At 35.5% G+C, this 24,050-nt stretch overlaps 4 protein-coding genes and 1 pseudogene across 5 annotated transcripts; 3 read left to right on the top strand and 2 right to left on the bottom strand.

Moving 5' to 3' along the window:
• The first annotated feature begins 830 nt into the window (after positions 1-830).
• LOC143618615 (glutaminyl-peptide cyclotransferase-like) lies at positions 831-4,277 on the top strand. Its single transcript, XM_077090750.1, has 11 exons — positions 831-1,103; positions 1,831-1,887; positions 2,012-2,047; positions 2,196-2,260; positions 2,351-2,414; positions 2,490-2,607; positions 2,699-2,796; positions 2,882-2,952; positions 3,041-3,068; positions 3,146-3,197; positions 3,999-4,277. The coding sequence occupies exons 1-11, from the start codon at positions 831-833 to the stop codon at positions 4,115-4,117; spliced, it is 981 nt and encodes a 326-aa protein (XP_076946865.1). The 3' UTR covers positions 4,118-4,277.
• A 1,306-nt stretch (positions 4,278-5,583) lies between these two features.
• LOC143618623 (septum site-determining protein minD homolog, chloroplastic) lies at positions 5,584-8,645 on the bottom strand. Its single transcript, XM_077090756.1, has 2 exons — positions 8,090-8,645; positions 5,584-6,216 (listed from the first exon to the last, which is right to left on the bottom strand). Exons 1-2 carry the CDS (start codon positions 8,607-8,609, stop codon positions 5,789-5,791), a joined length of 948 nt encoding a protein of 315 aa, XP_076946871.1. The 5' UTR covers positions 8,610-8,645; the 3' UTR covers positions 5,584-5,788.
• A 6,242-nt stretch (positions 8,646-14,887) lies between these two features.
• Positions 14,888-15,567, top strand: LOC143618624 (uncharacterized). The gene has a single exon (XM_077090757.1). It carries the CDS (start codon positions 14,913-14,915, stop codon positions 15,411-15,413), a length of 501 nt encoding a protein of 166 aa, XP_076946872.1. The 5' UTR covers positions 14,888-14,912; the 3' UTR covers positions 15,414-15,567.
• A 940-nt stretch (positions 15,568-16,507) lies between these two features.
• Positions 16,508-19,142, top strand: LOC143618614 (ferric reduction oxidase 2-like; annotated as a pseudogene). The gene is made up of 7 exons (XR_013151053.1): positions 16,508-16,686; positions 16,769-17,005; positions 17,302-17,629; positions 17,858-18,098; positions 18,173-18,420; positions 18,452-18,892; positions 18,986-19,142. The product of XR_013151053.1 is annotated as a ferric reduction oxidase 2-like (transcript).
• Positions 19,143-20,716: 1,574 nt separating this feature from the next.
• LOC143618613 (uncharacterized) lies at positions 20,717-22,251 on the bottom strand. The gene is made up of 3 exons (XM_077090749.1): positions 21,906-22,251; positions 20,865-21,815; positions 20,717-20,803 (listed from the first exon to the last, which is right to left on the bottom strand). The coding sequence occupies exons 1-3, from the start codon at positions 22,071-22,073 to the stop codon at positions 20,717-20,719; spliced, it is 1,206 nt and encodes a 401-aa protein (XP_076946864.1). The 5' UTR covers positions 22,074-22,251.
• Between the last annotated feature and the right edge of the window lie 1,799 nt (positions 22,252-24,050).

The following is a 24,050-nucleotide window of genomic DNA, read 5'->3' as shown; positions in this document are numbered from 1 at the left end:
TTTTAGCTCTTTACAAAGAGGCATGTCTGCATGTATAGGCTGTGCTTTCTTGAGCTGGCTCTGATTGATTTTGAAGATTATTGTAGAAGACGTGAGTTAGAGTTACCATTGAGAGAAGTACGATGTGTAATTTGCTACTAATATCTGTTCTTTCTCGCTTCCTCGTCCATTGCCTTTCTCTGTTTGGTCTTCCTTCGACTTTCTCTTTTGTATTTTGTTCTTATGTTGTAACAGTGTAACCTGTATAGTTGTACTTTAACGTAAAACTGTAGATAAAAAAAAAACAGGTCTCATTTTTAAAGACGAAGATCCTCAAAACATTTGTTTAGTCGCAAAACTTATAATATGCATTTTGCGGTTTGTGTATATAACATGCCCCCGCGCGGGGGTGAAAGCTACACTATTTTTTTTACGTTATTTTACCTTTTTAGTGAAAATAGCGTTAAAAGTGGCGGAAGGTTAATCATGCATCATGTAGTGACGTTGATAGCCGAAAGACAAGGGTACACGCACCAATCGGCCGATGGTTGACTGCTATGCGCCTTATGTCAAAGGCTTAACTCAAAAATACTATCAAGCTGGGGGTTTCACCGGAATTTGACATCCCTACCATCATTTTGTTGTCTGTGGGATTTACCTGAGTATGGGTACTATGATGAAGATGATGATTGTTTATTATTATTATTATTATTATTATTATTAGAAGCTCTCGGTCAGTTTTGTACATCCAACGTTTTAGTTAATAAATAAACATGAATGCTTCTTCATCACAACATACCCTCTTCAACCACCATCCTCAAATCACAAATGTCCTTCAACTCACCAATCTCATGGCCCGTGTATCAATGAGAAAGAAAACCACAGCTAACAACCGATCTAATAACGTCAAACCCCAACAACCTACAAATACAATGCATCAATCTTCTTCCAATTCACCATTTCGCACCAAAAAAACCTTATTTTTTATTTCAATCTTATCGGCTGTAGCCGTCATCACGCTTTCGTGGAACACGTTCCGATCTGAAACCCTTGTTATTTCCGACCAAATTCACTCGTTTCAGATCGTCAATGAGTTCCCACATGATCCTGCTGCTTTCACACAGGTCACTTGTTTAATTGATCTAGATCACAAAAAAATACTATAATTATTTTTGATGATGATTGTGGAGGATTTGGGGACATGGGTTTCGAATTAGAGATTAAAGAATGATTCTTGTGGTGATAGATAAGGAGATTAATTGGGGTTTAGAAGTGTTGCCTACCAAGTGTTTGATGAAATGCCTATGAAACTGAAATAACCGGAAAAACCAATTCTAACCATCGGTTTCGTTTTTTTGTTTTTTAAAACCTGAAATTTTGGTTCAGGTTTCGGTTTTGCTATGTTTTTTGCCCAGAGTTTTGAACCCCAAATGTCAAAAACCGAAAATCGAACTGAACTCAACTAAAAACCAAAACCGAACCTGCCATACACACGATCACTAGTCGGGCGGTGGGGGTGCTGACTAGAGGTTAATCTAGATTAATCAGATTGGGAATTTTTATTATTTATATGTAATATTTCAATATTATGTATATATATACTTAAATACATAATTTTGGAAAATTGCATATGAATCTTCACATTAATGCTTCAAACATAAACATAAGCACATAACAAATCAATGAGAAAACTAATGCCCAATTGCCTTTCAAAAAAATAAATATGAATATAAACAGGTCTAATTTAATTTTACTGATTTGACCGACATCATTAGCAAAATGTTAATCAGTAGTTCACCGACAACCGACTAGTCGCCAACTTTTTCTGATATTTACAATGCTGCTTTTCAGGGGCTTTTGTATGGAGGAAATGATACCCTATTGGAGTCAACCGGACTCAATGGACATGTGAGTTTGAAACCTAATTAAATCAACAGACTTTACATACTTTTCATTTCATACTTGATTGAATATGTTGAGTATTACAGATTTACAATATCATTTTTTTTTATTTTACTTTTTGTGATTTCAGTCATCGGTAAGGGAAGTGCATCTTCAGACTGGAAAGGTACATTGCATTTTGTTTGATAAGACATTTTTGCTAAAGTAGAGTTTATTATTTATGTTATTGAAATGAAGCTGCACATTGAATCACAAGTTTCTAAATTTAGTATTTTGAACTTGAAGTTAATTGTGTACTTTGTGTGTGTTACCAGATCAAGACCTTGCAAAAAATGGATCATTCTGATTTTGGAGAGGGTTTAACTCTTTTGGGAAAAAAGTAATTGTTTACTCCTTCTCTATATATACTTTTGTACGACTTTAGTTTTCGATCTCTCTGATATATTAATCATATCTGTTTTTTTTGTAGGTTGTATCAAGTTACCTGGTTGAAGAACACTGGTTTCATATACGACCGATATAATTTTACCAAAGTTTGTGCTTCACCTTTATCTGTGCGTATTTTCATGGTCCTTTTTTTTTGTTTTACATTTTAATATCCATTGCAGTTCAAAAAATTTACTCATGGTATGAAAGACGGTTGGGGATTAGCAACTGATGGGAAAATACTCTTTGGAAGTGACGGGTCGTCTTCTTTATATCATCTCAACCCTCAATCAATGAAAGGTTCATAATATTAGATTAACTTTCATTTTCGGGCAGATATTTGGAATTATAATTTTCACTTAATATAATCTTCTTGTTCTTGTTAATGCAGTTATAAAAGAACATGTTGTTAAATATAAAGGTCATGAAGTGCATAACTTAAACGAATTAGAGTACATAAACAATGAAGTTTGGGCAAACATTTGGCAGGTATATATAATATTTTATATTTTATATTTATACGCGAACACTTGTTTCTTTACCCTATGATATTAAAAATATTATTTTCGCTTAGAGTGATTGCATAGCCAGAATCTCGCCTGTAGACGGGACTGTGATTGGATGGGTTGTTCTTCCAGAATTGAGGTATAACCATCATCCATTTGGTTTTTTATTTGGTACTTGCATATATGATTTAAGTAATTATATCTTTTTGTTATTTTGCTTTTTCTAGACAGGGATTAGAGTCAGCTGGAAACAGAGTAAGTATAGTTCGTGAATTGATTATTATTAGCATTCCACTTTTCACTTCAAGTTTTTAACTTTGGTTGATTTTTAGATTGATGTGTTGAACGGTATAGCATGGGATGAAGATAAGAAACGTCTTTTTGGTAAGATTTCACCGGAGTCTGTATTGGCTATGCTTTTATCTCTAACATAGGCTTGTAAACGAACCGAACGATGCATGCTCGTTTGTTTAACTTTAACCGGGCAGTTATACGAACAGTGTTCTTTTGTTCATGTTCGTTTGCTCGTTAATAAAATGAAGATGCTCATGTTTGTTTATGTTTGCTCGTTAACAGTACAAACGAACAGTTCACGAACGAACATGACTGAGCTATAACCAATTAAAAGTAATGTGAAGAACAGTGTGTTGGGCCTAAAAAGGTGTTATAACTACACTAAATTGTAATGGGCCAAAAGTATTTAAGTGTAAACAAACTTAAATGAATAAACATAAGTTAATTTTAAATGAACAAATGTAAACGAAGGAGCCATGTGTTCAGGTTTGTTCGTTTAACTAAATGAACAAAATTGTATGTTCATGTCTGTTTGATTCTGAAACAAACGGACATAAATGAACTTCCCGCCGAACGGTTCACGAATTGTTCACTTAACATTCGGTTCGCTTAAAGGCCTATAGGGTTAAATCAGAAATTAGCTAAAAAGTTGCTAAAACTTAAAAGACAAGTTGAAAGTACAAAGTGTGTGTTTCTGATATGCGGAATCTTTAAATCATTTTATTCAACATGTTGGATGATTATTGAAATAACAATAATAAAAAAAATCATATAAATTGGACACAAAATATTTAAGTCAACTTTGTTTTGAGTTTTGACCCGTTAGTCAGCCAGACCTGTTCATTGTATGACCTGACCTCTAATATGTATTGAACATATGATTTGTTGCAGTGACCGGGAAACTCTGGCCAAAGCTCTACGAGATAAAGTTGCAGCCATTGAAGAAACCGTTGCCCGCACCTGTTGAACGTCTCTGCTTGCGGGCCCCAGTTCATTTTTTAAGGAAGTGAAGTAAAGATTGATCAATGATATATGAAACACTTTGCAATGACTAATGTTTGTCATCTGAGTAGATAACTAGATATTAAAGCTACACTTGAGAATCTTAAGTCACTTAGATTAGAAAAGTAGGGAGAGGTTTCATGTGTTGATCATCTTTGTAGAGATTGATTGGTGTATCAAATCTTTTAATTTTAATAATATATAGATTTAGAAGTGGATGGAAAAGTATTAATAGTTTCAAGTTTCAACATGACAAAACAATTATATATGTTTGGTCGTTCGGTAATAGGAGTATAGGACGATAGTTGTAATAACAGTAAACAAAACAAATTATAAATTGCTCTCGCATTCTATACTTCACCATCCTCATCACCTTATATCATTATAAATTCATTAATAGGACGATAATTGTAATTACAGTAAACAAAACAAAACTATTGTAGCAAAATAATCTATTTTAAATATGTTCGGCCGTTCGGTAATAGGACGATAATTGTAATAACAGTAAACAAAACAAAATTATAAATTGCTCTCGCATTCTATACTTCACCATCATCATCACCTTATATCATTATAAATTCAGTAATAGGACGATAATTGTAATAACAGTAAACAAAACAAAACTTTTGTAGCAAAATTATCTATTTTAAATATGTTCGGCCGTTCGGTACTATGACGATAATTGTAATAACAGTAAACAAAACAAAATTATAAATTGCTCTCATTCTATACTCACCATCCTCATCACCTTATATCGTTGTAAATTCAGTAATAAGATGATAATTGTAATAACATTAAACAAAACAAAACTACTGTAGCAAAATAATCTATTTTAATTGTGAGGCTCTCCAAGCATTGCTTGATTGCTCTTGACGACGATGAGCCTTACAAGATTCAAGGGCTTACATGTTAATAGTTTTGATTGCTCTAGACAAATCATTTCCAAATCGAATGTTAATTAAAATGCCGATTTCTAAGCCTGGTTACATAAGGCCTTTATTCTCGTTAAACTGGTGTGGGTTCGAGTCCCACCAAGCGAGCATTTGCTTTATTCTCTTCACCCGGTTTGACCATTTGACGATTTTTAGCAATGATCCGCATGCTTATGTTGATGCTGACTCGTGTCCAGATGACTGGCGTTAGTTGAGTTCGAAAAACCAACAAATGGTTGTTTGGTCCAATATCGAATGCCTGCACATACTATCAATGAGCTTCGCTAGGTAGCGTATATGCTTCATGAATTATGCACGTCTCTTCTCGTTCCACCTACTTTATGGTGTGACAATATTAATCCTACGTATGTAACAGTCGGTCCAATGCTTTATCAACAAAGTATGAAACGCATTGAGATTGACTGCACTTTATATAAGATATTGTTTTACCACAGAATTCGTAACGTGACTACAATATTTGGATAGAACAGTAAGATGAATAAAGAGGCAAAACCAAACAGATGAACCTGTCTACTTCCATTTGAACAACAAAAAGTTGACTTTTGACTTTTGACCAACAAATCCATTACTGAAACCAAACAAATACAATCAATTGACCACATAAAAACTGCCTACAAATCTAACTTTCTCACTACAGTCACTCAAATCTTAGAACAAACACGAATCGAAGAAAAACAAACCTTATCGGCTTCCTGTACACATGGAACACTTCAAAGACTTCAATCACTAGCCTCCAAAAAACGAGAAAAATCCCTTCTTTTTCGGTTCTTCCTCCACCATCACCGCCTTCATACTATCTTGCTCAACCAACCTCCAAGCAGCCTGTTCAAATGCCAAACCAGCTAACGTCGGAGGCTTATTCAAAACTAGCGGAAACCCTCTATTCGTGCTCCGGATCACCTCCGAATCCTCGGGAATCACTCCCAGTAATGCCAATCCCAGCATCTCTTGAACATCAAGAACCGACATCATATCCTCCCCCCTTATCAAATCAGTTCTAACCCTATTAACAATCATCTTAATATCCCGGATTCCATCACATTCCAGTAAACCAGTAACCCTATCTGCATCTCTTAATGCTGTAATATCCGGAGTGGTAACTAAAACAGCTTCGTTAGCTGGAGTGATCGCTGTTATGAATCCGGCGTCAATACCTGCCGGACAATCAAACAAACATAACCAGTTAAAATCCCACATATAGCATGCAGGGTCAGCGTGGGTGGTACGAGTACAAAACCTTAACCCTATCTAGGCCTGTAAACAAGCCCATGAACACAAACACAGGCTTGTTCGTGGTCATTCATTTAACTTTAATTGAACACGAACATATAATCAAACAAGATTTTTGTTTATGTTCATGTTCATGTTCGTTCATTTAAAACCTAAGCGAACATAAAAGAATAAACCTAAACAAACATGAACACAAACATATAATCAAACAATTTTTTTTGTTCATGCTCGTTCATTTGAAAGCTAAACGAACAGTACACGAACATAAACAGACATAAACAAACATAAATGAATAAACTTAAACGAGCATGAATGTGTCATATAACAAATTTTTTTCTTCATGTTCATCCATTTAAAACCTAAACAAACAGTACACGATCGTAAAAAGACACAAATGAACACAAACGAATACACTTAAACATACACAAACACATAAACAATTTTTTTTGTTCATGTTTGTGTTTGTTCATTTCATACCTACACGAACATAAACAAACACAAACTTAAACGAACATAAACTAACACAAGTGAACATAAACAAGCCCATGTTTATATAGCTAGTTATGCCTTTATTAAAATTTAAACGAGCGTTCACATACATAAATGCAAGAACAAAACATGTGATCATGTTAGTTCGTTTAATTAAATGAACAAAAAATGTGATCAGAAACACGCCCATTTTATGATTATATAGCTAGTTATGTATTTATTAACACCTAAATGAACACAAACAAACAAACTTAAACTAACATAACTGAACAAACACAAATAAATATAAACAAGCTCATTTCATGTTTATATTTCTACAATATAGCTAGCTATGCATTTATTTAAATTTAAACGAAACAAACAAAACGTGTGCTCATGTTGGTTTGTTTGCTACATAAACGAACTTCCCGTCTATCGTCCGGTTCATTTAAGACAATACCTGCCGGCCAATCGATGAGTGTAAAGTCCGGAGATCCTTCAAATGAACACAAACACAAACATATAATCAAATAATTCTTTTCGTTCATGACAGTGCCCATTCATATTCGTTCATTTAAAACCTAAACGAATGAACCTAAGCAAACATAAACTAACACAAATGAACATAAACAAGCCCATTTTATGTCTATATAGCCAGTTACGTATTTATTGAAATTTAAACAAGCATAAAAATGTGGGGGAAGGTTCATGTACAAAATAATCTTAACACGAGAATGTAGGAAACAATACGAATCTACCAAAAATGAGAGCATAGAAAACAATACCAACCACAATACCAATCTACATAAGTAATGTTTTATAATAACAAAGAAAAAACCCTAACAATAACAACAAAAGAATCAAAATTAGCAACAAAATAATAACAGCAAATACTTTTAACACAGCTTAAGAAAAAACCTAATAATAACAACAAAATGTAAATCAACAAACACATATAATGTCTCGTAATCAAAAATCAACAAATACGAATAACAAATAACAGCAAACACTTATAAAAACAAAACTAATAATAGCAACAAATTGGTGCTCACTGTTTTCACGTTAAGAATGACTTGTATTTGATCCAGAAACTAAAAATGTGATCCTTAACAAGCCCATTTTATGCTTATATAGCTACTTATGTATTTATTAAAACCTAAACGAACAAATTTAAACAAACACAAATACAAACTTAACCAAGTAAATATAAAATAAATTTTAACGAGCCCATTTTATGTTTATACTTGTATAAATATAAATATAAGCCAACATAAACGATGTTCGTTCGTTTATTAAATAAACAAACTTCCCGCCGAGCAGAACACATACCCGCGGGGCAATCGATAAGTATAAAGTCCGGAGACCCTTCGGGCCGGTCTTTCAACGCATCCACAAGCCAAACCAATGCCTTCCCCCCAAACCCTAGGGGCAATTTCGACCTAGGTTTCGATATACACAACAACTCAAAGTTTGACCACCGCTTATCTCTAACCAAGGCCTGGTCAAGCCTGCAATCGCCATTAAGCACCTCAACAACGGTGTAATTGACCCGGTTTTCAAGTCCAAGTAGCAAGTCAAGGTTACGTAAGCCGACGTCAGCGTCAATTGCGACGACTGAGAACCCTAGCCGGGCTAACGACAGGCCTACATTGGCGGTGGTGGTGGTCTTGCCGACGCCGCCTTTTCCGGAGGTAATGACGACGACACGTGGCGTGTCGCCGGAGAGTTGGGGTTTGCGGTTGTATTGGAGGACGGAGTGGATTGGTGGTAGGTAGGGTTTCGGGGGTTTGGTTAGGGGTTTGTGAAGTGGGTTTGATGGGATGAAGGTGGATGAGAATAGTGACGTCATCTCGCCGGCGACGGCGGCGGAAGGTGGTGGGTTGGACGACGGTGGAAATAAGCAGTGATAGCAACCACACTACACATATATTTCACGGAATCTTTATTATTAATACAAAATCGAAAACCGATTAACCGAACTACACGAAACTTAAAAGTGCTCAAAACGAGTGATTTTATTTGTTTAGGGTTGGTTAAAGAGTTGTCTTATTTGGTTTTGTTCGGTTTTTAGTTACGATGGAATGAAGCTGAAAATAGAATAATGCGAAGTTTGATAGGTTGAGTAGATTGGAAGCAATTAAATGAGACGATAAGCAGCCTTATATGTATGTTTGTATAATTGTATATAACTAGTATGCTTATGTTGACAACAACGTGTTCAGGGCCTTCAAATATGAATAAACGAGCTGAGCTGAACCAAAACTGAAAAAATTCTTTGTTATAGGGTTGGTTTGAAGCGAATAGGATTGGGTTTGGCTAAAGAGTTATTGTATTTGGTTTTGTTAGTTTTTTAGTTACGATGGAATGAAATTGAAAATAGAATAAGGTGAAGTTAATAGCTTGAGTGGACTGAGAATAGAAGACCGAAGCGATAAATACCCTTATCTGTATGTTTGTATATAACTAGTATGTTTATGTTGAGAATAATGTTTACGAGACCTTCAGATCCAATATTTTGATTGCTATCGTGTCAATTTTAAAAGTCGGGCAATTTAAAGTTTTTAAAATTTATGAAAACATAAGGCTAAATTTGAACCGGTTCAGCTAGTTTAACGTAAATTTTGGGGCTTACCACTAATTACGGTTTTAGAAAAGCAGAGACTGAACCAACTAGGTTGAGTTGGGTAGAGTGTAGCCTGGCTAATCTTATCATTTTGGCAATTTAATGGTCAATTTTTGCATTTACAAGTAGAGTTGTCTATGAGCCAAGTTTAACCGAGCGAGTGCTTGCTCATGCTTGGCTCATTTACAAACCGATCTACAAAGAGAAGGACCACTTTTAGAGTTGCCGCCAAAATGATAAAAATTGATTGGCTAAACACTAAGTATTTGGTTTGGTTTGGTTTGATTTTCGATTATAAGCAAATAAAATCCAAAATTGCATTCTCCAAAAAGCGAACCGATGAATACATGAATTCACAATTTCGTGTGTAACAAGTATTTTTGTGTTGAACACAATGTTTCTAGGATCTTCAAATTCAGTCACTGGTTAAATAATCCAAAAATCAAACCAAGTATAATGCCATGACTTAACTTTTTGGATGAAAGTGACAAAAATGACAAAATCTTATAAATAAAAAATGACATTGTTCTCTAATTTAAAATTTAAATGTTAAGAAAAAAAACGACTAAAGGTAGGATTGTTAACAGTTTATCTCAGTTAGCTTCCACGAAATTCTAGGCCAAACTCCTGTCTATGATTTTTGGAAACGGCAAACCAAACCGGCTATATTGAGTTGTGTAGGTTGGTATGATCAGTTATACCATCTCGGTGGTTTAGCGACTTGATTTTGATGGTTACAATTTACAAACGATTTTTTATTTTATTTATTTTTTAATATCATTAGCTTGTATAGAACATTAAAAGAATACAACAATTATTAAAGATAATAAAAATTAAACAATTAGTTCGGTTTATACACTCGATTTCAAATTGAACCATCTAGACCACCTGTAGTGGAAGCAAAACTACCTTCAAACCAAGATGAACGCCACTACGTCTAGGCTGGCAATTGGGTACCTGCTAAATACAGAATAAGACCTGTTAAGCAAAAAAGTGCGGTATGCGATTTTTTAATTTTTTTAAATAATTGAAATTAGTATGCTAGACTCCATCGTATTTCCTTATTGGTACATGAAACTTAAAACTGTCTTGTAGTCATGACATATAAAGTAGTTAAACGAGTCGTATTCATGTTTGATACTTGTGTTCAGCGCGTCGCTTCATACCTGTTAAACCTGTTAAGACACGAATTGCCAGCCCTACCTACGTCCGTTAGTTTTGAGGTTAGTTAAAGGTGGGCTTGTTGTATGCAGTGTTTTGAAACTTGGCCCGGCCGGGTTTTATGGGTGGCGGTCGGCCCGGTTGACCCGACGGATGGACCGGTAAAACCCATTTTTTATTAAATCCAAAATGAAATGTATATGACGGGATTCGAACTTGGGTCATTTCAGAAATAGAAGCTTTAATAATTACCCCATAAGCCAACCATCCAAGTTTCATTGATGTCTCTATTGATCAAACATAAATCACATATATTTAAAAAACAATGTATAAAACATAAATAAACAGTAAAGTTTGTTATTATTATTATTTTTGGTTATTGTTATTTTTTATAGACAAAATGGCAAAAGACGTCCTTTACGTTTGATCGTTTTTTCAGTAGACGTCCATTAGCAAAAAAAAATAGTAGAAAACATACTTATGTATCAAATCCTTTTCACGTTAAGTCCTTTGGCTCTAATCCAGTTAATTTTTCTCGTTAAATATGATCATGTGCAATTATTTAATAATTGTGCAAGACACATGAGGGTATTTTTGTACTTTTATACAATTATTTAATAATTAATAATTAAAACTTAAAAAGAAAAAGATAGTCTCTCTCTCTTCATCATCTTCTTTCTTCTTTCTTCTCTTCATCATCTTCTTTCTTCAATCACCCCCTTCACCACCACTCTCTGGCTCACTCCACCACCGTCAACCACTCCGATCAACTCCCAACGCCACCACCGTCAGCCACCACATCAATTAGGGATAATCTCAGATCACACCACCACCGGACCACCGCTTAAAGACCAATCCAATCAATTAGGGATAATCTCAGATCTGAAAAGTCCAATCCATTCAAATCTCAGCAGATTACGGGTGTTTGTACAAGCTTAATTAAAGTTTCATCAATGAAAAATACTCACCAGGAAATAATCAATATCCCTGAATTGGCCGGCAACAGACACCGTTGGCATCTCATCGCTCTGTTGCAAGTCACAAAATCCACCGCAAACCTTGACAAGTGGATCAAGAACTAATAAACTGAATCGGCGCCGTCTGATTAATGTTCGATTCAGGTATAACAAATTGCCCTAATTCCATGTATCAAGAACTAATAAACTGATTTACATAGCAAATCCCTGTTACATGACCGACGTCAACCGCTGACACGTCTGTTGTAGAAGGGGAATCGATTTAGGGGTGGGGGATTTAGCATCATGTCGCGAGGCCAGAAAGCTGAATTGTAGATAAAGCATGATGAGGAGGAGCACAACAGGTGTTTAGGCTGTGGTGGTTTGGTTTGAAAGGTTTTCTTTCTGCGATGGTGGTTTCATTCCGATTGGATTCCGGTGGTGGTGTGGTCTGCGATGCAGGTGAGAGAGACAGAGAGAGGAGATGAAAGAAACAGAGAGGACTTATTTTTATTTTAAAATATTTTTATTCTTTTATTTTAGTTATTAAAAATGCATGAATGTACAAAAATACCCTCATGTGCGACCAAATTTAACGAAAATATTTAACTGGGTTAGTGACAAATAACGTAACATGAAACAAATTTGAAACATGAATTATGCCTTTTGCTATTTCCTTCATTAAAGGACGTTTACTGAAAAAACGACCAAACGTAAAGGACGTCTTTTGTCATTTTGTCTTTTTTATATGTATATGAATTATATATATATATGTAAATATATATTTAAATTATTTATGACGTCATCCGGGTCAAACACCGGTCCGCCCTCCCGGGTCTGTCCGACCTTTGACCCGGTAAGGCGCCTGGGTCAACGTTCAGGCCAGGTCTGAAAACATTGGTTGTATGTATAACGGTGGGTACATGCCTTGTCCAATCATTTTTTTATATTTATATTAAAATTTTTAAAAGAATAATAATTGAGCAATGGTTGCAAGTGGAGGTTTTGACTTTTGAAGCTTTTTAATACTACATCACTTTCTATAAAACTGGTTATTATTGGCTGGAGTGACACATCATCCTACGTTCTTAGTTACCACTAGAGGTGCACAAACCGGTTAAAAACTCAAAACTGGTTTGGGTTGAAACCGGTTTGGTTTGATCAACAAAAGTCAAATCCGGTTTATGGTCGGTTTCAGTTCGGGTTGAAACCGGTTTCTTGACAAAGTTACGATCGGTTTCGGTTCGGGTTTGACCGGTTTTTGTCAATTTTGGTTTGGTTAACCGGTTTGAAACCGGCTTTGAGAGAGAAAATGACAAACAAGTTCTAAACATATGAATCTAAACCGGTTTTTACACAATTAGTTTTAAATCAGTTTGGTTTTCAAATCGGTTCGGTTAACCTAAGCGTGCTCTTAGACCCTAAATCAGTCTATCAAACCAACAACCTTGTTTCGGCTCAAAAGATCCTATAAATTTCATTTCAAGTTTTCAACGGTTGCAAACCCTTCAAGCCCGATCAACACCTCACCCAATCGAATCACAACCGTCGAAAAACCAACGCCCCAGATCTCTCTCCCTGGTCCCGCCGCTAACCACTCGATCCAACCAGACTCCACGTGTCATGCATCTAGCTGTCGGATCAGATACCATCCATGACTTGACATTCTAGATTGCGTTAATATCTCCCGCCACGTGTCCCGAATTGACCATTCTACCCTTGCCGTTCCACACTCTCTTCTTATTCTTATCATGTGATGATGATCAGATCAGTTATTATTATTATTATTATTTTATCCAAATATTAATATTATTAATTAATATTATTAATATCTTCTCTTATATTATTATTATTATTCATTCATAGGTTTCATCTTCAGATCCAATTTCACAAACCCTAGCTCTCAAGGTATCATCTTACACTTCATGATCTCTTTAATATATATAATATATAAATATATAATTGATTAATATTATTAATATGTATTCAATTATGTTTCCGATTGAATTCAATTTTGTAACTGTGTTTGATTTTAATTTAGGTTTTGGATTCAATTTAGGGTTTTTATGTGGTTATAGTGTTAATCGATGATTGAATTTGTGTTTGCTTTGGTTACACGGATCTTAAACAGTAGTTGATTTGTTTGGTTGTAACTGGTGAAATTGAGGTCAGTTTATGAGTTGTGAGAACCCTAGTTTTGTGCCTCGGTTAGTTGATCGCGCTAATTTGTTGACTGTAACACGTTTATTTGCTACCGGTTGATGTGTGTGTGAGTTAGACTCGATAGGATATGCAGAGGTGATGATCTGAAGCTAGGGTTTTGAATTTATATTTGTTTGGATTCATGTATAATTGTTTATATATTCAAGTTTTCGGATTATGATCTAATTTTTTTTTGAGAATTGGATTTTGGCAAGATTCGGTGAATCGGAAACGATTAATTAAGATTTTTTTTTTTAATTTTTTTTTATGGAGCAGACATATCAGTATGCGTGGATAATAGTATAATACCTTTTCTTTGACTTCCAGTTCCTATGCTAACAGAACTATGCTAACAGGGCTGGGACTTCTTCTTTTCCTGACAGCAACAAAAAGTCTTCGTCGTATGTGGGCTTTTCAGTGTTTAATTGTTAAGTATAGTCATGATTTTTTCTGTCAATCTGTCTATTCAGCAAATAAATAGCAGCTCTGTCTATCAATATGTATGGTCTTGGATTATCAATAATGATTTTTCGTTAGAATTCGAATACTTAATCATGCAGCAAGAGGTAGGAAGTAGCTGATGTTGGATGTCTTGTTAGTTGATATCCATGATGAATATGCACATGTGGATAGTGATTTTGTACTTTTTGTAGCTTTATTCTTTATGACCATCTACAATTTGTCGATGAATTGTGATCACCAAATGATTCGTTTTAACTTTTAATTTTAGTGCAAAAAGAATGTGCATAGAATTCTATTTTGTAGCTTTATCTGTGATTGTACAAACCCTAGCTGTTTTAATTTCCTACTTACCATGGAGTTCTTTGATTTATTTTCAGATTTGAATGCCATGTGTGTTTTTTAAACTGGATCAAGATTCTTGGTGTGTTTGGGCTACTAGATAAATTGTCTGGTTGTTGCACGAAATGAGCAAATGTTTGGGCTGTGGAAAATTGGAAAAAATGGTGCTACCAGAAGACAGTTTAACGAGTTCTTATCAAGTTTCTCTTATGTTAGATCCTGCAATATCTGTTTGGGATTGTACTGTTCGTAAGATTCGGTATTCATTCACTTCTGAGTGGGTGTAGTGGTCAAGAAACTAACTTAAATTTACAGTTTACTGTTTTAGTATTACTTTGAGTTTTTAGCAGTAGAAATAAACAAGAACATATACGCATAAGAGAGTTTTAGTTTTTATATTTATAGAGACATGGAAAGTGGTAAAGCCCCATCTGGTGTTAGAAAGATGAAGAAAAAGCAAGTGAAAGATGAATCAGACAGAATCAAACAAGCCGAGAAGAAAAAGAGGCGGTTAGAGAAAGTGCTAGCCACGTCAGCAGCCATTATTTCGGAGCTCGAGAAGAAGAAACAGAAGAAGGAAGAAGAACAGCAGAGGCTGGACGAAGAGGGTGCTGCCATAGCTGAAGCTGTTGCTTTGCAGGTCCTAAGTGGTGAAGACTCAGATGATCAATGCAGTCGGGTCAACTATGGTCAACAAGGTTATAATAATCCAAGTGAAGAATTTGGTTGGATTGTTAATGCAAATGGAGGATCAGTATGTCAATGGAATGGATACGGCTCGGGTGGAAACGGGTCATTCGATGAAGTGTCTGCAGCTGGACTGTTTGCTGCACAGGCGGTTTCGGGCCTTCGGATTGCTGATGATGAAGATATTAATGCCTTCATGTTCAACAGAATGGTGAGAGGGTGATGGGCTGAAGTTCAGTTATGTTTGATGTAATGGTGGTTTAATAATGTCTGGTGTGTATATATTATTAGTGTCTTGTTTGTATTACCAGCTTTGGTGCTCTTTTGATCTTGTTTTTTAATGAAGTCAGGTACTGAAAATGAAGTATATTTGGTTATTTTAGTCTCTTTTTACTGCAAGTGAGCTGCGCCAATATCATAATAATTGATAATGATGCATTTATATGACCATGAATATAATACTGTTGGTTTTCTTGAACAGCCTTGTTAAATGTAGTGTGGTTAAGATTCACCATTAATGGGTCAGTGACGTGACACTTTAATACGGCCCAAATATGCGCCTCTTATATGCATCTAGGCTCCATATTAATAATGTAGCCAAATATAACTTTTTGAATAATAACAAATTAAGGGAAACTTGCAAATCTTTTTCCCACCTATCTGAAAATCAGCTCCTAATTTGTACTACTGTGACCACTAATCCATCAAGATTCCACACCACTTTCTATATAACAAAATATTAATCCTGAAATTAAGAGAATATGAGCAGCATGATTCAAACAGCAATAAGGTTGTTGGCAACATTGATCTTCTTGGGATACATTTTGATATGGGCCATGATGCCTACAAACACATTTTGGTTACATTGGTTGCCTCATATCCATTCCGCCACCAATTCGACGTTTCTTGGCCAACAAGGTTCGTCTCCTTCACCGTGTCAGTCGATACCGAACTTTTTTTTTTTACTAGATTTAATTCATTGCTTATATTATAATATTACATGTGCAGGAGGTAACATTCTAATTTACACAACCCCGGTCCTATTTATTGCAGCATTAGCATGTATATACCTTCACCTACAAAACAAGCCTTCCCACCATCAAAACAACCAAAGGTAAACAATATACTAAACCATAACCGAAAACAATTAACAACCGATGCTTCAAACACGTTAAGTAACTAGTGGTGTCATGTTATATTTCAAACATACTAAATACAAAGATTTATTTATTACACGAATAAATCTTGTTTTGTTATCATAATTTCATAATTAACTCGCTAATCGTTTTCGCTAGCTCAAGCATCTCCAAGGAAAAAATGACGGGCTTGTGGGCCCGGCCCGTGATCGTAAGAGGCCCAGTTGGTATGGTCACCTGCACAGAATTACTGCTTCTGTCCATGTTCATTGGGCTTTTGGTTTGGTCCACGTCAGCTTACATACATGCCATGTTTGCCACCATCACTACACAGTCAGCATCCAGAATGAAAGAAAAAGTGTACACAAATCTCACTCCAAAAACTTATATACACATCAAAAGTTTTAACCCAAAAATAATTAATTAATAATATTATGGACAGGTGGGAAATGAAGTTAGACAGCATGGCATTAATGCTAGGACTTGTTGGCAACATATGTCTAGCTTTTTTGTTCTTTTTCCCGTGGCCCGCGGGTCGCCACTGCTTCGGTTAATCGGGCTAACTTCAGAATCTAGTGTCAAGTATCATATATGGGTTGGACATGTTACTATGATGTTTTTCACTGCTCATGGTTTATGTTACACTGTTTTCTGGGCTAAAACTCACCAAATCTCACAAGTATGAAAGTTTGACTATTTGACCGTATCTCGAAAAAATTACACAAATGGCCCTTGTGGTTTGACTATATTGCAAGTTTGGTCCCTGGTTTTTGAAAACTGCACACTTTGTCTAAACATTTGTGAAATGGTTACAGGTTTGTGTGACGGGTAATTCAAAACTGTGTCTTTTTAATGGAAAAGTGTTCGGACTAAGTTTGTAATATGGTCAACTGGCATTGACCTTTTGCGCAATTTTCTCTTTAATATGCTTAAAAGATTATAAAGATTTAAAACCCGATTTGTTTAATGCTGCAGATGCTAAAATGGGACAAAATCGGGGTATCGAATGTGGCGGGAGAAGCGGGCTTGTTTACGGGTTTGGGTATATGGTTAACGAGTGTGCCTTGCGTAAGAAGGAACGTGTTTGAGCTCTTTTATTATACACATCATTTGTATATTATGTTTGTGGTGTTCTTTATATTTCATGTTGGATTTAGTTATTGTTGGATTACACTTCCAGGATTCTATCTGTTTCTCATCGATCGAGTGCTACGGTTCATGCAATCGCAGCAAAAAGTTCGGTTAGTTTCGGCTCGGGTTTTACCGTGCCAAGCTGTCGAATTGAATTTCTCCAAAACCCCAGGTAGGGGTGATATTTTGGTTACATCAAACTAGACTAAATTGTAATGGACATATATATATATATATATATATATATATATATATATATATATATAAACAAACGAACATAAATGAGCGCAAATGAACTAATATAAATGAAGTTAAATGAACAAACATAAATGAACGAACGAAATGAGTTAACTGAACATTTGGTTCATCCACTGACCTAGTCGTTATTTCATTTTTGCAGGGCTGCATTACAATCCAACAAGCTCAATCTTCGTAAACGTGCCCAAAGTATCAAAACTTCAATGGCATCCATTCACTATAGCCTCAAGCAGTAATTTAGAACCCGAAAAGTTAAGTGTTGTTATAAAAAGTGAAGGAGATTGGTCACAAAAGCTATATGAAGAACTCTCTAATCCTTCAATAAACCATCTTCAAGTTTCGGTTGAAGGCCCATACGGGCCCGCAACAACCCGTTTTCATAAGTGAGCAAAACAATAAAACTAACGAGTTATAACGCATGTTTAAAAACGTTTATATTTATACTTGCATGATGCAGGTATGAAAAGTTTGTGATGATCAGTGGCGGGAGCGGGATTACTCCGTTTATTTCCATTATCCGTGAGCTTGTACACGTGGCAAACGACACCGCGGACCCCACCAACAGAACACCACAAGTTCTGTTAGTTTCAGCTTTCAAGACATCACTAGATCTTGGGATTTTAGACCTTGTACTTCCTATTTCAGGCACTGATTATGATACATCTCATTTGGGGTTACAAATCCAAGCATATGTAACACAGGAGAGTGGGCCTGGTGGGCCTAATGGGCCCCCCAGGCCCGTGACAGAAAACCAACAGGCTTACCCGGCCCTGGTTCAAGCCCAACGCTCTCGACGCACCAATTTCTCCAGTTCTAGGTGGAAACACCTGGCTTTGGCTCGCGATGATAATAGTTTGGTTTTCGGTTATTTGTGTAACGAGTGTTGCGATTGTTACGCGGTTTTACGTATACCCAATTGATCATAACACGAATACGATGTACTCGTATACTATAAGGTCGATTATTAACATGTCGATTATATGCATGTCTATAGCTATAAGTGCAACTATAGCTTTCTTGTGGAACAAGAAAAGGAATTTAACCGAAACGAGGCGGATTAGAGCGACGAATGGACCGACTCCAATGGCATCACCAGATAGAGAGCTAGAAAGTCTTCCTAATAGATCTTTTGATGATCGTATCAATGTTAATTATGGAGAAAGACCAGATTTCAAGAGTAAGCCAAGTCAATTACTTGATTAATTAATAATTACTAATCTTTTAAGTATGTAAAGATAAACATCTAATAATATATATTTTATATATGCAGAAATACTTATGGAAATTGAAGGATCAAACATTGGAGTATTAGCAAGTGGACCAAAGAAGATGAGACAAGATGTAGCTACAATATATTCATCTAAAGCTTCAAGAAACTTGCAATTTGAGTCCATTAGCTTCACTTGGTGAGCTAAATTGGATGATTTGTTCAAGAAATATGGTTCTAAAAGCTTGAAATCATATATGTTTTGATGCATCATAAGTATTCTAATAATAGGGGAAAGTTACAATATAATAATCGCCTATTATGCATTGCATACTCGAACAAGGCAGGTTTATATAAATTACGCCCAAAATATAATTAGGCTTAAATACAGATATATTTATCATAATTACCCTCAAATCCATAATCATGCTCAAATTAGTTTTTCAATATGAACAAATAAAAAATTAATCGATTTGACGATCCAGATCTGTTTGTTTGGATAAACTGATGATTGTTTGGATATATAGTGACGATTTCAACTTTTCAAGATCATGTGATGTGATTTCATAAATCAATTTCATTGATATATGCTATATTGTACGTAATGTATGATAAGACGACATTGTATTGGTCTTTTATCTATTTTATCTATAATAATATAAGTAAATGATATTTTCCTTCATATTACTTCCAAAAAAAAAACCTAACAAGTTGACTCTAAAAGGTTATATTAAAGAAAAAAGTAAAATCATAAATAAAAAACAAGGGGATTATAGATCCAAAAATATCCTATGTACCAACTAATAATCCCTTTTTCAAACTGAAATAACATAATGCAAACCTAACATGAAGCCAAAGCCATAACTTGATAATTTCTTTTGCTTAATTATCTTTACCGAAATACCCTTCGCAGCTGTTGAACATCCTATTAGTAGTGTATCTACAACCTTTCTCCTCAATTGTATTCGTTGAATCTCTGAAATACTTATTATCCGAGCGCGTGTATCTGAACCCGTCATCTTTATTACGAGAATACCCTTTAAACGACTCGTCGTCATCATACCTAAAACGCCTTCTTTCGTCACGTATGCTGCTATAGTTATTGCCATTGGGCGGAAATCTTGGGGCAAAATGGTCATTTGACTTCAGTTTTCCAACATATCCAGGAGCATCATACCTTTGATAGGCCCGGTTTCTGACCGGTGATGATCTTCTCTCTCTGATAACGCTCCGGTCATCAAACCTTCTAGAAACACATTGAGAAACAAGGCCCGATTCAGTTTCGTTGGGCTTCCGAAACACAGGATTATAATCTGGGCTTTGTTGCTTTGCATCCACGCTCCGTTTCTTCTGAAAGTGCCAAGCTATCGGAGACCCTGACCGAGATCTTGGCCTGGATTGTTTTTGAGACCGACCTTGATTAACATTCGGACAAAAAAACAAGGCCTGTCTTTCTGAATAACACGGATCGGGATTATTGTATCCATCCCTAGATCTGTCACGATTAACGTCCCGTGATGGTGGTGGCCCGTTATAATTACCAAAAGATTCGTTTCTATAAGCGCCCCTCGGGTTATAACTCAAAGCTTCATTCTTTGGCCTCGGGTACCCACCTGACCCGTGCTTGTTTCTTGAAAAGGAGTCAACCCATTGACGACCGTGATAAGATGGTTGAACAAAGTCCCTCTCGGATCTGTACACAAGAAAAAGATTAGATAAACGAAATAATATGCAGTATTACTACTTAAAGCAAACTATTATCCTGTAATTACCTGCTACGACGTATGCAAGATGTCAATGTTGTTGAAGTTGATGTTGGTCTATCAACACACGACATTTTTTTCTTCTCAGGTGGGAATTTATTAGAGATTGAATCCTTTGCTGTAAACATAACAGGTTGAGAATCTGGCTTATCAACTTGTGGAATGTTATTATTCTGTACCGAAACTGAAACTGAATCGTTAACGGCTTGTGGATGATCATGATCATCAATGATTTTGTTCGTAACGGATTCAATAGCATCAGAATTATCTTCATACATATTGTCTGACTCGTAATCAACACATTCCAATTCCTCGGATTCTTCTTTCTCCCAAATGTTTGTAATCGCCTCTCTTAACTCACCATCTTCAACAGGTGAATCATACCCTGATTTGACTTTATCTTGAGAAACATTTGACCCGCAACAATCACTCAGATGATCTTCTGAAGTAAGTTTATCTTGTACTACTTCCGAAACAGCTTGTTTATCTTCTGATTCAACTTTTGTTGCGATTTCTTGTGAAACCGAAGCAGTTGAAGTAGTTATGTTTTCACATATGGGGGGATTAACGAATGAATCGATTACATCTGACTTGCTTACTTGGTCACCAAGAGTCTCAGTAGTTTGTGATTTTATAGCTTCACTCGGCAAACCATCATTACTAACATCTTTTAAGTCACTTTTTTCAGTATCGCACGGTTCCTCCCACTCATCCATCACAGTATTCAAATCCCAATGAAACCGAGCAGCCTTTGAAGAAACAGGGGTTTTAACACCCTCATCATTCCTATTATCACAAAGCTTTTGAACTGAAGAATCATTTGAGCCCATTGCGATAATATCCTGTTTTGTATCATCACAATATGACTCAACTCTTGGTGTTGACTTTTCTTCCACGATAGGAGACTCCACATGACCAGAGCTATGGCACGCGGCTGCAGCAAGTAGTTCAATACCAGAAAAGTCATGCAGATCTAAAACAGCTTTCTCAGTCAGTTTTATTGCCCCGTGTTTACTTCCCTCGGGCAGTTCACAATGAGGTGACCGAGCCTGATCCCTAAGTATTCTTTTCTTTATAGGGACATCAAGTATTTCCTCCGCAAAGTGTTGTCCAAGAATCGCTACACCAGACTGCAAAAGGAAAACTAATAAAAATCCATGCTTTTTTGAAACATATATAATATATCATTTATAGATTATAAACTACCAAGTAAATAATACCTTTTCATAATCAAGAACAACCGAGTCATGCAACTTGTTCCCTGACAGAAACTCAAACTCAGAACCACTGGACTCGGTCCTCTTAGGGCGCCTCATCGTCCTATGGCCCTTTTTCACAGCACTCCATGTGAGGTCCGAGTTGACAAAGTTAACAAGCTCCAAAACCATTTTAATCTCAACTTCTGTAACATAAAGAGACCATTTATTATTAACCAGATCCAATAATCATTCAATGAAAAACAATCTACCCTACTATCTTCACGCGAATCACGCCTAGAAACATATATTGTAAATATTCCCAACATCAAGGACCCACAAATCATGATGTCTAAAGAAGATAGATTACTGCATATGAAGATGCAGGCTTATGATAGAACTGTTTCCAAGAGTTATTTACATCAAATTGAAAGAGTATGATTTCAGCCTTCAGATTAGTTCATTATTGATCAAAAAAATTGTGCGAAAACGATTCCGAAGGCAAAATCGGATAATTATGCAGATCTAGAAAACCTTATTATTTGCAGACTTGCAGACCAGCCAGATCAAATTAATTAAACTCAAGTGCAGAAGATCAAATCTACGCGTTCCTTCGGATTCAAGAGATTAAAACCGTAACGACAAAAATTAGCGTTTCCGGTTCATCAAATCATTAAGAATCTTCAATAAACACATCCAGATCAAAGTAATTAAAATAATATTTAGTTAACAGACGATAAAAAGTACGATTTCAACCCTCAGATTAGTTCTTATAATCGAAACATGCAGAGTTCTCCTTATTTCGGTGTCGAATCAAGCCGAAAGGGAATTACACGAGGCAAATTCAAAAGCTCGTGCAGTTGTTCGTGAATCTACTTATTCAATAACACGAAACACAAGCGTTCCATCGATTTCACGAGATTTAGACCGTAAGGAACATAAATTAGGGTTTCTGAAGCATCAAATCATCGTGTAAACGAAGAATCTACAATAAACACACCAGATCTGATCTCTCTGTGAAGTCTAGACGGCCTTGAACGAATCCTCTTGCATAAATTAACCTAAAAACACTAATAATATTAAAAACTCGTATGCTCTTTCAGTACCTGTGTTCAATCTTCAATGATATCCTGATGATTCGAACCAAAAACCTTCAGTCAATCTTCAATTTAACAAAACCGTCAGATCCGTACGCTCAGGTCTCAGATCAAACCCTAGGCGAACAACAATTCATAGTCAATCAAACGATTTGCTTCAATTAAACGCGAAGAATCAGCCGATTGAACGACGTCGTTTAGACGATTAGAATAACAAGTTAAGAACCAGAAAAGTTGACTAATAATAATTGGGAGAAATCGATGATGTATTTATGGACGACGGACGAAGGGGTGTTGAAGGTATCGTTGTATATATATATATATTGTATGTATATATCGAGAAAATTATGCTAAAAGAAAAGAACTATTCTTGTGTTATATTTTTATTATTTTTAAACACTATTTTTGGCTTATATTCCAATTAAGGTTAATCTTTCAAAAATTCTAAACTTTTTCCTTTTATGTAAATTTGCGTAACAAGATATGGTAAAAATTCTAGGTGTGACAATTTTAACATGATACGAATTAGATTTAAGTAATAATTCAAATTTTATACGAATTTGAATTATGATTGACAGACGTGTAGAACTCGTTTAATGTAATAGTCGTGTTTGGATTGTATTAAAGTTATTAGAAATCTGACTGATAAATGTGAACTCGTTTAATGTGTTTTGATTTGCCAACTCATTTGATTCATTTAGATAAATAAGTTACACCAGCGTGTCTAAGTTGTAATCCCGGCATCGTTTCTATACTAGATGTAAGGTTATTACTTATTGATGTATTTATCATTATAAACTAAATTAAAAATTATTTACTACATTTAAACATGATACATTGCCAAAGTAAAAGAAGAAGATAAGTGTCCTTTCTTAGCTAGATTTATATCAATAGAAGGTATATATATATATATATATATATATATATATGTATATAATAAAAACAATAGTAATGCTATTATTTTTAAAATAAACACAAACAATTCTTTCATGTATTCCGATTTCATATGTGGTGGTTTTGATTCGAGCTTGAGTGCCATTTAAATTTAAATGCAACGTGTTTTAGGTATGTG

This window comes from Bidens hawaiensis, unplaced genomic scaffold, assembly GCF_021521415.1.
Source record: "Bidens hawaiensis isolate Kalapana, Puna unplaced genomic scaffold, B.hawaiensis_p1.1 tig00419493_1, whole genome shotgun sequence".
In the NCBI taxonomy this organism is placed as follows: Eukaryota; Viridiplantae; Streptophyta; class Magnoliopsida; order Asterales; family Asteraceae; genus Bidens; species Bidens hawaiensis.
The sequence above is the reverse complement of the archived record's forward strand: the minus strand, read 5'-3'. Positions and strand labels throughout refer to the sequence as shown.